This window comes from Micromys minutus (assembly GCF_963924665.1).
Source record: "Micromys minutus genome assembly, chromosome: 13".
Taxonomy (NCBI): Eukaryota; Metazoa; Chordata; class Mammalia; order Rodentia; family Muridae; genus Micromys; species Micromys minutus.
The window spans coordinates 48,628,971-48,642,101 of record NC_137982.1 but is presented as its reverse complement, the minus strand read 5'-3'; the positions used below and the strand labels follow the sequence as shown (position 1 = coordinate 48,642,101).

At 41.4% G+C, this 13,131-nt stretch overlaps 1 protein-coding gene across 4 annotated transcripts in view; it reads left to right on the top strand.

Moving 5' to 3' along the window:
• Window positions 1-13,131, top strand: part of TTN (titin) — a 266,446-nt gene that overhangs the window by 161,538 nt on the left and 91,777 nt on the right. For all 4 annotated transcript variants that reach the window (XM_080927461.1, XM_080927460.1, XM_080927459.1 and 1 more), the window contains 15 exons: window positions 39-305; window positions 1,051-1,317; window positions 1,411-1,550; window positions 1,955-2,081; window positions 2,882-3,024; window positions 6,496-6,619; window positions 7,419-7,685; window positions 9,305-9,402; window positions 10,097-10,265; window positions 10,351-10,617; window positions 10,721-10,987; window positions 11,073-11,351; window positions 11,445-11,853; window positions 11,968-12,092; window positions 12,216-12,482. In XM_080927461.1, the coding sequence (XP_080783587.1) occupies window positions 39-305; window positions 1,051-1,317; window positions 1,411-1,550; window positions 1,955-2,081; window positions 2,882-3,024; window positions 6,496-6,619; window positions 7,419-7,685; window positions 9,305-9,402; window positions 10,097-10,265; window positions 10,351-10,617; window positions 10,721-10,987; window positions 11,073-11,351; window positions 11,445-11,853; window positions 11,968-12,092; window positions 12,216-12,482 (3,216 nt within the window). The remainder of the gene's footprint in view (window positions 1-38; window positions 306-1,050; window positions 1,318-1,410; window positions 1,551-1,954; window positions 2,082-2,881; window positions 3,025-6,495; window positions 6,620-7,418; window positions 7,686-9,304; window positions 9,403-10,096; window positions 10,266-10,350; window positions 10,618-10,720; window positions 10,988-11,072; window positions 11,352-11,444; window positions 11,854-11,967; window positions 12,093-12,215; window positions 12,483-13,131) is intronic.

Genomic DNA, 13,131 nt, shown 5'->3' with positions numbered 1-13,131 from the left:
TAAGTGATGGAAATAATTCCTTGGCTTTTCTTTGGCAGGAATCCGACTCAAATTCCTGACCCCACTCAAGGATGTGACAGCCAAAGAAAGGGAAAACGCCGTGTTTACTGTGGAGCTGTCCCATGACAACATCCCAGTGAGCTGGTTCAAGAACGACCAGCGTCTGCACACCAGCAAGCGGGTCTCCATGCAGGACGAAGGGAAAACTCACTCGATCACATTCAAGGACCTGTCTATTGATGACACCTCCCAAATCAGAGTGGAGGCCATGGGGATAAGTTCAGAAGCTAAACTCACCGTGCTGGGTAGGCATTCCTTAAGGAGGAAATACATTCTGAATTCGGCAGAAAGGGCTAGAGTGTGTGTGATATCATACAGTCCTCTGAGGCTAATGCTGCATTAGCGTGTGCCTGGGAGGCCGTCTCAGGCTTTGTCAAGTGTGTTTCTGAAATGCATTTACCCAAAACTACAGAGAAGCGCGGCGCTTACCACTCTCCTAGGCCTGCAGAATTGTGAAACTCAGATTAAAACTGGCTGGTTGTGTAAAATAGGCATGCTTTCTCCTTCCTTTACCAAAATTGTCTCAGAGTCGTAATAGGTTTTCAAATCCCTACAGAGCAAGGCAAAAAGATTATAGTAAGCCTTATTATTCAACTTGATCCTTTCTATAAGAAAACTCATTTTTGACAGATATTTAGACACTTTCATGGCAAACTTGATAGAGGAAAGTGATCCCAATCTGAAGCCTAAAGACCTGCTAAGAATGGATAAGAACTTGGAATATTGGGCAGACATCAAATGAGCGTGCACAGAAGCTCAGCTGCACGGTGTCTTTTAAGTTACTGTTCATTGTTTTTAAAGGCCAAGCATTCTGCAAATGAGTTTGAACCATGTTAGGTCCTGTACCCTGAGCCTCTTTCCAACATTTAGAAACTGAAGATAACAAACGATGAACAACTTGGTACCATCTTAAAGCATGCTCGGAGCTCTCTGAGATACCCATAAGCCTTCTCAGCAATGCCCATTCTCCACTTTAATCTTTGCCTACAGAGGGAGACCCATACTTCACGGGAAAGCTTCAAGATTATACAGGCGTGGAGAAGGACGAAGTGATTCTTCAGTGCGAAATCAGCAAAGCAGATGCGCCCGTGAAGTGGTTTAAAGATGGGAAGGAAATAAAGCCATCCAAAAATGTTGTCATTAAGGCTGACGGCAAGAAGCGTATGCTAATCCTCAAGAAAGCCTTGAAGTCAGATATCGGCCAGTATACCTGTGACTGTGGGACAGACCAGACCTCCGGGAAGCTGGACATTGAAGGTGAGGGAATTTTCATGGATCTCCTTCCACATGCCTTGGGAGTCATTTCTGCCAGAGACCAGTGACACATGATGACCCTTCTTTTTTTTCCAGATCGGGAAATCAAACTGGTCCGACCCCTGTACAGTGTGGAGGTGATGGAGACGGAATCGGCCCGCTTTGAAACCGAAATCTCCGAAGACGATATCCACGCCAACTGGAAACTCAAGGGGGAGGCACTGCTCCAAACACCTGTACGGCTATTTCTGAACCTGTCAGCACTTAAGAGGGAGAGTGTGAGATGGAAAAGAACAGGCGAAAAGTCAGAGTGCATGCGGGGCATTTAAAACATGGTATCAGGTTCTATGTGATACCACAGAAAAAAGGAGGGACCTATCAATGGACTCAGGAGGTCACCTTTACATTGATTCACGTCCAATGCTCTATATGAATCCTGTAATGCTTCTAGTTAAGAATTTGCATAGCTAGCAGCAGTCGTTTTCCTGACAGTGCCCAGTAACTGCTGCATTTCATGCATAAAGTTGTGTGTGTTCCCATTTATGTATACCCTCCTTTCATAAATTATATTCTTTACCTATGGTACAGGGGTAGTCTCAGCATTACTTACTGTGAGAGATCTTTCTCGTCTTTGGCACAGGAATGTGAAATTAAAGAAGAAGGCAAGATACATGTCCTCATCTTACACAACTGTCGCCTGGACCAGACTGGGGGTGTAGATTTCCAGGCCGCCAATGTCAAGTCTAGTGCCCACCTCCGAGTTAAACGTAAGTACCGTATGTCCGTGAGAGAACCAAACTCCACGTTTCCATTAGAAGTGAGCTCATGGGAAATTAACTGCAATTAGAAAATACTATTCTTGTTTAAAAACTGGCTTTCTTGTATTTACCTTTTAACCTGATATAAAAGTCTATCGGACTCTGAAGTCTTGAAAATTTTTGGTGACTTTGTCATTTGAACAAAAAACAACAAATTAAACCAGTTGGACGTTCCTGCTCAAGTGATCTCTCCATGCAAAATAGATAGATAAACATACGACAACAATTGAGAATTTAAAATTCTTAAAAAAAAAAAAAACTCACTCTGACTATCCAACTGTAGACCCGTGGAGAAGACCTTTGCTGTGTGGGTGGTTTTGACTCAAGAAGGGAGGCAGGAAAATTAGGCTCCCATTTTTGGAAGGTGCAAAGTGGTTGACGGACACTGACAGGCTCTGGGGCCAAGGACCCCTTTGCCTCTCCCAATCAGAGCCTTAGTTATTTTGGAGGTCACATACCTTATGGAGCGAGAGGAACTTGACGCCTGGCAGAGAGACAGATGCAGCGCAGATTTCTTGCTGACCTTGTACATCTGCAGAAGGGGCTCCTACAAATACCAGCTCTTTGGCTACCATCTCTCCCCTTCTCAGCACCACGGGGCCACGCACACATGGGAGTTAAAGCAGCAGCCGGTCTTGTGGCTCTTTCCTTCTTGAAGAAAACCACCATGGAAATGAAGAACTGAATCTGTTTATCCCTGGGGAATTACAGAATGAGTAACACAAGACATTTTCTTTCTTCTCGCAAAGCACGGGTCATTGGTCTGCTGAGGCCTCTTAAGGATGTCACAGTGACCGCAGGGGAAACCGCCACCTTTGACTGCGAGCTCTCCTATGAGGACATCCCTGTGGAATGGTACCTCAAAGGGAAGAAGCTGGAGCCAAATGAGAAGGTAAAAAGCAGGCACAAGCCGGTGTTCTGCCTTTCCCTTGGTGTTGCTTTCTCTCTCCTTTGCTTTGTTCTTTCTCAGGTTCCCTCCACGGTCTTTGCATTTTTCTTTCCTCTAACTTGATTTCTGCTTGAAACTGTAAGGCAATGTTTTCAAATTTATGTTAGGTTTAACCCAATGATTGTTTTTTGTTGTTGTTGTGGTTGTTTGTTTGTTTTACTAAAATGGAAACAGCGATTTTAAAATGATCAGGTTGCAGTTTTTCTGAGAAAACAATAGAAAAGGCAGATGCTCAGTAATCATCAAGGCTAGCTCAGCAGAGTGCGGGGAAAGCCTGTGGCACCGGGCTTTCTAACTGGGTTCTTGGCAATGGTACTCGCTGCTCATTAAGTTTTCTGACTCCTTCCTTGCTAACTTCTGTTCTGCCTATAAGTAGACTCAGAGGAGACTGGAACTCCATTTCAGGCAATTGATAGAGCCAGAGAGATAACTTCTGAGCAGGTTTTCTCTTCTAGCATTTAGCCAAGGCTATTTTTAACACTCAAGTGCTTTGGGCCGTGCAAATTGTGGAATGCAAGGGGACTATTTAAAGTGCAGCTGGTCTGCTCTCACAGTGGAGAAGGAAGGGTGCTGAGAACCTTGTGTGTGAATGAATAAACTCCTGGGAAGTTTCAGTAAACTACTTCAGCTTTTCTAACATTCCTGAGGCTCAATATTCAACCCTCAAGTGAAAACAGAGCCATCTATTCGGATAGACCCAAATACAATTGGCCTAAAATTTGCCTACAGTTGACCTATGTATATACCTCTGGGGGTTCTGTCTGGATCAGGAAATTAAGTTTATGCAACCTCTGTACAGTAGAGGTGATACTCAAATTCACTTCCATTGTAACTCACTGTGTATTTTGAATTCTTAAAATAAAACAAAGAAAAATACAGAACATCTCATTGTTCTGTTGCCTTCACATCGCTCTATTTTCCAAAAGTAAAACTTTCATACAAATCCAATTTTAAGGGCTCAAACCCAGACGTCATCTCAAGGGGATGTAGCCTCCCAAGGAAGGTGGAGTACGAGAGGGCATTGCCTTCATGTAGGTGTTTGAAAACAGGTTTTAAAAATTAACCTTCTACCAAAGAAGTCATAACTCTATACTGGTCACGTGGTAGGTAAGGGTCATGACCTTTAGCTTCCATTGTTACCATCTAGAAAAGGCAAAACCTTCCAACCACAGCATGAGAATTATTTTCCACACCACAAAACATCCCACGTAGCAGCGTCTTTAAATACTGAGACAGGACTGGGTTTATCTCAAGTTTCTCGGTTTGCAGACACCCTTTCTCCTGTCCTATCCAGTATAGTTACTTTCTTATTTGGGGATCAAACTAGGAGTTGTTTTTATTATTACTATTATTATCATTATTAAAAAAGAAAAGAAAGGTAACTCCATTTGAATACAAGAACTCTACTAAAAGTAGACTTAAGCATAGATTCCTACAGGTCTCACACTTGTTTTACTCCCAGGGGAAAATCTATTATCACTAAATTCTTTCCTAAAGTTAGAAAGGGTGGCTTCCACTTGAGCCCCAGGGCTGCTCAGTGTCCCGAGGGTAGGAATGTTAATCCACCCTCCCACCCCCCTACCCCCACCCCCCCTCGTACCTCCCCAAATAGGAATTCTTTTAGGAATTTGTTCTTCTACCTCTTAAATGTCTCTGAAAGGAATTTGGGTACAAATGTAAAGTTCCCTTCAGTTGTCACACTTTGTAGATTTTGTTTCAATTAAGTCTGTCAACACAAACTTGTTCCTGTCAGCTTAACTCTGGGTGTTTTTATCCATATTCTGTAAAATCTTTAACCTTTGCACCAAGACAAAACAACATGCACATTTTAGAAATAAACTGTCATTTTCTTTCACTTTTGGCTTTCATTTGTTTTGGCAAAGTAAAAACTGCTAAATTCTCAGGGGCTTTTGGTAATTTTAATAGCTTGGCAATGCCTCCTGTGCTCCTCCAGTATGCCCCATTCTAAGTTAATATTTTAAAGAATAACTAACTGTTCATAATATCATTACATATTCTACCAAAAATATTTGGCATTCATTTTGTTGATTCATTTTTCTATCTATTGTATTTCCTATTTTTGTTTGCTTTTTATTTGATTATACTGACTATATTCTACATAAGCCATTTATTGAAAACCCACTATGTTCTCAGCAACACATTCCATGACAGAAAATGTTCTATATATGTCTCAGAATAATTCAGATGGCAAATCAGTTCATTAATAGATATTAAGTATTTGTGCATGTGTTAGACACTAAAATTCTTTCTAAACAGTTACAAGCCAAAGTTCAAAATTCAAAGTCAGACACTTTTTAAAAGTCCCATTCAGACCCTGTGTCCCCAGATAAACAGCAGCTGTGGACCTGGAAGTCTTAGCTTCTGTCCCCTAGCTGTGTGCAGTTCTTTACTGTCTTCTTCGTGGCTCTCCTTATTAAGAACATTATGAATAACTATGCCATGCTCTTATTTGAAGAAAATACTTCTCAGTGAAGCTGTATTCCTGATTCTTCTGTCACTAGCAGAATAAATACAAATAATTTCACCAGATAAACTGACAAGATTCTAAAGTGTTTTAATGGACACTTCAGCAGTGTGAACCCAATCTTGATGACAAGACAGAGCTTTGGGGTTCTTAGAGTCTAGAACTACACAAACGCCTATCTTCTCATCAAGAGTGATTCTACCATGGCAGCACCAATGGTGTCTGATTTTCCCATTACTACCGCTCAAACACAGGAAACAGAAGGATTCGCCATTAACGAGGACAGAATTCAGAAGTTGTACCGATGACTTTAATTGTGGATCATACTCATTGTGAATTAAATTCAATTGCTAAAATAAACGGAGGGAAGAGTTTCAGTCTGTATTTCTATAACTGCCTTCCCTTCAGAACATTCACTTTACTTTTAGAAAAAAAAATCTTTTAGCCTACAGTGGCCAATCACTTTTTTCTTCTTTTACTTTTTCTATATACTTTCTTTCTGCCTACAAACCCCGAAGCCAAAGAGAAATGCATGCACATTTACAATTACATGTATTTTCCACAAGATCGGAAATACAAATAGAAACTATTCTGTGCAAGTTCAATGTAAAAGGTCACCTCATACTTATATTAATGGCAATTAGGAAGGGCCAAAATGTTTCTAAAAGTTTTGATACTATTGGCTGAAGTCACTTTCATATAACACACACACACAGACACACACTCACACACACACACACACACTCACACACACACACACACTCACACACACACACATACTCACACACACACACACACACACACACACGACCTATATAGTTATAAAACAATGGTGGCAACACTCTTCCATAGTTTACCTAAATGAATCAATGCATTCTGGGTGGCAGTTTCCTTTATATGTTACCTGTGCTCCTTTGTAACACAACTAGGTGGTGACCCGTTCAGAAGGAAGAGTTCACACGCTCACCCTGAGGGATGTGAAGCTGGAAGATGCTGGTGAAGTGCAGCTGACAGCAAAGGATTTCAAGACGCAGGCCAACCTCTTTGTGAAAGGTAGTTAGAGAGCCCATTTCTAAATACTCACAATGAAGGCAGCGGCAGATAACGCAGCCTCTCCTTGTTTTCATGGGAGAGTGCCACAGATCATTACACTCAAGTATCCAAAAGTCTAATTCTACATTTAATATGACAAAATACAGTTTGGTTTTATTGAGAGGCAGTGGTGGTGTGCATGTTTAACCCCAGCACTTGGGAGACAGGAGGAGCTCTGTGAGTTCCAGGCCAGCCTGGTCTACAGAGTGAGTTCCAGGGCAGCCTGGTCTACAGAGTGAGTTCCAGGGCAGCCAGGGCCACCCAGAGAAACCCTGTCTCAGGGAAAAAAAAGAAAAGAATGAAAAGAAAAATCGAAACTAGCATGGGTTTTACATTTATACACTCTTTCTGTCCCTGTCTTGTTATATTTTTCACTAGTTCTAAATACAGCTGCTAAAATAATTATTACCAGTCCATTTTGTGAGTCAGTGTTAGCCATTATGCCCTTCGTGCCTCAGAGCCATTTGTCTCTGTAAGCTGCAAGAAGTGGAGGATAGCCATTAAGTTCGAAACCAGCCTGATCTACATAGTGAGTTTCCGGGCTAGCCAGGAAAAGAGGGGGAAGAAACAAACACAGGAGGGTGGGTCTGTTTCCTCTGTATATACAAATCAATGACGAAACATCCTTGTGTGGAAACCATCTAAGTGGAAAACAGCTTTACAAATGAACAAGCTGAGACAGAAGCAGCCCTGGAGATGCCAGAGGGAGTCAGAGAAAGTTCTGCAGAACGGAAACAGCTAATAAGTCTGATTCTTTCAGAACCCCCGGTTGAATTCACTAAGCCTCTTGAGGACCAGACGGTCGAAGAGGAGGCCACTGCAGTACTGGAGTGCGAAGTATCCAGAGAAAATGCCAAAGTGAAATGGTTCAAAAACGGGACAGAAATCCTCAAAAGCAAGAAGTACGAAATCGTTGCTGACGGCAGGGTCAGGAAACTTATTATTCATGGTTGCACCCCAGAGGATATCAAAACATACACTTGTGATGCTAAGGATTTTAAGACCTCCTGTAACCTGAATGTTGTCCGTAAGTATTTCTCCGCAGGACTTGGCATTTGCAACTCTTTGTAGCCAAAAGCAATCAACACACACATAATGCATGCCCTTCTTGGCCTAATCGTAACTCTTGGCGACTCACAGTACGGATGCTGACCTAACCTGATACTTCACACAATTCTTTACAAACATCCTTGTGCTCTGTTTGGCCTTGGAAAAGACACCAAGCATTTCTCACTACACTGCTATGCTCTTTGTATGTGGTACACCCACTGTATGACTCTCCTGCTAGAGATGAAAACAGAGTCACAAAGAGAAGTACAGAGCCCTGGTTCCATTGGGAAGATAAGTTCCAGTCCTGAAAAATATCTTAGAAAAAAAAAAAAAGAATGAAAAGTTGTTTAAATAGGAACATGCTTGAGACTGTGTTAGGATAATGACCAATCACACAATGCAACCTTGACAGTACGGATGGATGAGAAGTGAGCCCAGGATCTTTGAGTCCTGATTCTTTGAATGAAGAACTCTGTCGTATTTTTACTGTTTCCTCTTCCCCTGGTGGAGAGATTATCTCCTTCTCTCCATATGCCAACTGATAGCTAACTCATTTGCTTTGGATTTTTTTTTTTTTTTTCCTCGTTGTCTGGGGAAACATTTTTCGTGGTCCTTTTTTTTTTTTTTTTTTTTTTTGTGGTGTTTGTTTGACTCTGTTGCTTCTCATCTGTCAACAACTAAAACCTGGTGGCTTTGTCTGTGCTCCCAGCCTCTTGTACTGTGTCACTCCCTCATGCTTGGGTGCCTCTACTGTAGTGTCCCTTGGGGTTGCTTCCCCTTGTCGTCTACTTCCTCTTGGAGAAGGCTCAGCTGTGGCGACTTATCTTCGAGCCTTCCGGCCAGCATTGGTCTGAGTGCCTTCACGATCAAGAAGGGTTGACTTGGAAAGGCTTCTTAGGGAGCTCTGAATGATGGACGGGTGAGGAGGCAGCTTCTCCAGCCTGCACGGCAGCAGACAGATGAACCAACAGATGTAAAAGCTGAATCCATGCCCCATACAGAACAGCGTTCGGCATGCCTGACTTGCACATTAAATCTTTAAAGCTGAGTTAAAAATGAAAAGCTAGATATATGTGGCTCCAATTGGACCTGTGCCTTATAGCTATACATACTTCAAACTTCTGTCTTTGAATCCACTGGGTTTGCAATGATATTTCTTTCCTTACTAGTGTTTCCTTTGACAAATAATTATCCTCCGGCTCTGGTACAGTACCAAAAGAAAGAAGGCATTTGCTTCACTAAGCAAAAGAACTGAGATAGGTCTCAATTGGAAAGAAGCAAGTTGGTAGCACAGGAAGACATAATTTATGAGAACTAGAAAGAGATCGAGAGCAAAGCATTATTCAGTGGAAACTGCAAGTGGTTACAAAGTCACTGGCAGTCTATCAAGATGACCACAAGTGGCACACGGCTTTGATTCTCTGAGTTCAAGGCCAGCCTGGTTTATAGAGTGAGTTCCAGGACACCAGGGCTACACAGAGAAACTCTGTCTTGGAGGAAAAGAAAGTCTCCTTTACTTACAAGAGCGATGTCAGGCCGAACTTACAGATGCCTCACCAGATGCCTTGTTCAGCTTCTGTATTCTCTCTCTTACAGCTCCTCACGTGGAATTCTTAAGACCACTCACGGACCTTCAAGTTAAAGAGAAAGAAACGGCTCGGTTTGAGTGTGAAATTTCCAAAGAAAACGAGAAGGTCTGTAACAACATACTGTTATCTCTGATTATCAGGTTGCTTTGTTTACTTTGGGCCAAAATGGAAGGAAAGAAGCAACTACCTGAGCCTTTTTTTTCTGACTTCCATTTTAAAGATTATGCTAGTATTAAAGATGGACTTGACTCACTTTTCTCTTTAGTGCCAGTCATTACTGTCACAGGAAAAGACTCACAAGAGATTTATTATTTTGAGCCACATGGAATTAATGTTTTCTTAGATTAAAAAAAAAAAGAAAAAAAAAAAAAAAAAACAAGTCAAACAGCAGTAACTCCATGTCTCAGCTACGTATTCAGGTTGCAGTGAGGTATTAGTATCGCCAAACAGACTTTTAGTCCTCATCAGTGGAGATGGTTTGCGTGATATCTAAGGTCCCCTAAGAGACAAAACTTATATAATCCCATCATTTCTTTTTTCATAATTGGTAAGAGTATCACAGCAGATCAACAGTAGTTGGTAACTTTGTTCTTGATTTTTTTTTTAATTTTTTATTTATACTTTTCTTTGTCTTCCTTTATACATATTATAATATTTATGGTCCTCTTTTAAATATACCATAACATCTTACAGTTGATTTTTAAAGGACCCTTTGTGATCCTAGTTCATGTCACAGATACTATGTGAAGGAAAAAAAAACTGATCTCTTTTTAAAAAATATATTTGTCTTAAAATATAGGTTCAGTGGTTTAAAGATGGTGCTGAAATTAAGAAGGGCAAGAAGTATGACATCATTTCTAAGGGAGCAGTCCGAATTCTTGTCATCAACAAATGTCTACTGAATGATGAAGCAGAATATTCCTGTGAAGTGAGGACAGCAAGAACCTCCGGCATGCTGACAGTCCTAGGTGGGCATGAAGGCTTTCTTTGCCTAAGCACGTGAGTCAGGGAAACCAGCTTCCAGTTTTACTGAATCTGGGTTCTTTTCTGCAGAGGAAGAAGCTGTCTTCACAAAAAATCTTGCCAACCTTGAGGTCAGTGAAGGAGACACTATCAAACTGGTGTGTGAAGTCTCCAAGCCTGGGGCAGAAGTGATCTGGTACAAAGGGGATGAGGAGATCATCGAAACAGGAAGATTTGAAATACTGACTGATGGGAGGAAGAGAATCTTGATCATTCAGAACGCTCAGCTTGAGGATGCGGGCAGCTACAACTGTCGACTCCCAAGTTCTCGAACGGACAGCAAAGTCAAAGTACACGGTACGAAAATCTTAGTGAAGGACATTTCATTCCTTGCATCTACTCTTGCCATATGAAGACACAAATGCCAATGTTTTCAATGTCTACTACTTTTTCTTTCCAGAACTTGCCGCTGAATTCATCTCAAAGCCTCAGAACCTTGAAATTCTTGAAGGAGAAAAGGCTGAGTTTGTCTGCACTATCTCAAAGGAAAGCTTTGAAGTTCAGTGGAAGAGGGACGATCAGACACTTGAATCTGGAGATAAATATGACATCATTGCCGATGGCAAAAAGAGAGTCCTGATTGTGAAGGATGCCACATTACAAGACATGGGTACTTATGTAGTCATGGTTGGGGCTGCCAGAGCCGCAGCTCACCTCACAGTCATTGGTAAGTTTGTCCTTGATTCACTGGAGGCTTCTATCTATGGTTTTGACCTTATATCATACTACAATGTCTTCTTGGTTGTTTACAGAAAAACTCAGGATCGTAGTTCCTCTTAAGGACACCAAGGTGAAGGAACAACAAGAGGTTGTCTTCAACTGTGAAGTCAATACCGAAGGTGCCAAAGCCAAATGGTTCAGAAATGAAGAAGCCATATTTGATAGTTCAAAATACATCATTCTCCAAAAAGATCTGGTCTACACCCTCAGAATCAGAGATGCACGGTTAGATGACCAAGCCAACTTCAATGTGTCTTTGACCAATCACAGAGGTGAAAATGTTAAAAGTGCAGCCAATCTAATAGTAGAAGGTATGTGACTTACATGACACTAGAGGATTTTTCCCCAGCAATTTGTATTACGCCAACAACTAAATCCAACCTTGTTTTTCTCTATCACCACAGAGGAAGATCTTAGGATTGTTGAACCTCTTAAGGATATCGAAACAATGGAGAAGAAATCGGTCACATTCTGGTGCAAGGTCAATCGTCTCAATGTAACACTGAAGTGGACCAAAAATGGAGAAGAAGTGGCGTTTGACAACCGTATATCATACCGAATTGATAAGTACAAGCACTCTCTCATCATCAAGGACTGTGGCTTCCCAGACGAAGGTGAATACATCGTTACTGCTGGACAAGATAAATCCGTGGCAGAGCTGCTCATCATAGAAGCCCCGACAGAATTCGTGGAGCACCTGGAAGACCAGACGGTCACAGAGTTCGATGACGCTGTCTTCTCCTGCCAGCTCTCCAGAGAGAAAGCAAATGTAAAATGGTACCGAAATGGAAGAGAAATCAAGGAAGGCAAAAAGTAGGCAAAAAGCGTCGTCTACCCCTCGCTCTGTTGTTTGGTGTGCACTTTGATATCAGACCTTTACCTACTACTCATGGTACAAGCTAACGAGTCATTCAATCTCTTCTTTAGATACAAATTCGAAAAAGATGGGAGCATACACAGGCTCATCATAAAGGACTGCAGGCTGGAAGATGAGTGTGAATACGCTTGTGGCGTAGAGGACCGCAAGTCCCGAGCTAGACTTTTTGTAGAAGGTTAGTGTTTGCCCCAAGAATAACTCTAGCTGAAGTGACAGTTCTTTTTTTTTTTTTTTTTTTTTACAATGTTGATAAAAATACAAGCACACATCTGTTTTTATTTTTACATTTTCTCTCCAGAAATCCCAGTTGAGATTATCAGGCCTCCTCAAGACATCCTTGAAGCCCCTGGTGCAGACGTCATCTTCTTGGCTGAGCTCAACAAAGATAAAGTGGAGGTCCAGTGGCTTAGAAACAACATGATTGTTGTCCAGGGTGACAAGCACCAGATGATGAGTGAAGGAAAGATACACAGGCTACAGATTTGTGATATTAAGCCACGTGACCAGGGCGAGTACAGATTTATTGCCAAAGATAAAGAAGCCAGGGCTAAACTTGAATTAGCAGGTAAATTGCTTTCTTTTGCTTTGCAGTGTCCTTATCATATCACAAACATCTGTAGATTTTAGATTTTACAGTTACAGCAACACACTCCTTCTGAAAGCATATAGCTGGCTGGAATCTGTGCTCACGATCCCTACAAAGCAGAAGTGGTTGGTGGCATCTTTACATGTCACACCACTGGGCTATTCATAGCACATGGCAGCTCTCATGACTTCATAGATTTAACGACAGTCCTGTTGATACACAACTCCTGTGGCTCTTTTAAATATGTTCTCATCCTGACCCGAGGAACCTGTATAGGTTTCCCGCCCAAACCCCATTGTACACAAGAAAAAGCTGCCTAATTTATCCTGAACTAAGTATGCAGTACTTTATCAAAAACATATTTTATAAAATAATTTGAACAAGAAAAGTAAAACCTGCTCCACTATATTCTAGGTCTTCTGCTATTATTTTTAACCAAGACTGGATATTAATGATTGTATGCCATCTTCACCAAACCTCTGTTTTCAGACACTGATGGTTTGGAGTAGAAAAAAAAAAAAAAACTACTATAACTCTCCAACACAGAATTCACTGCTGTGAAATTACTGTGGCATATTTCCAAGTTATACTAATGTTCATTTTCAAATGTATAATAATTTTAAAAAAC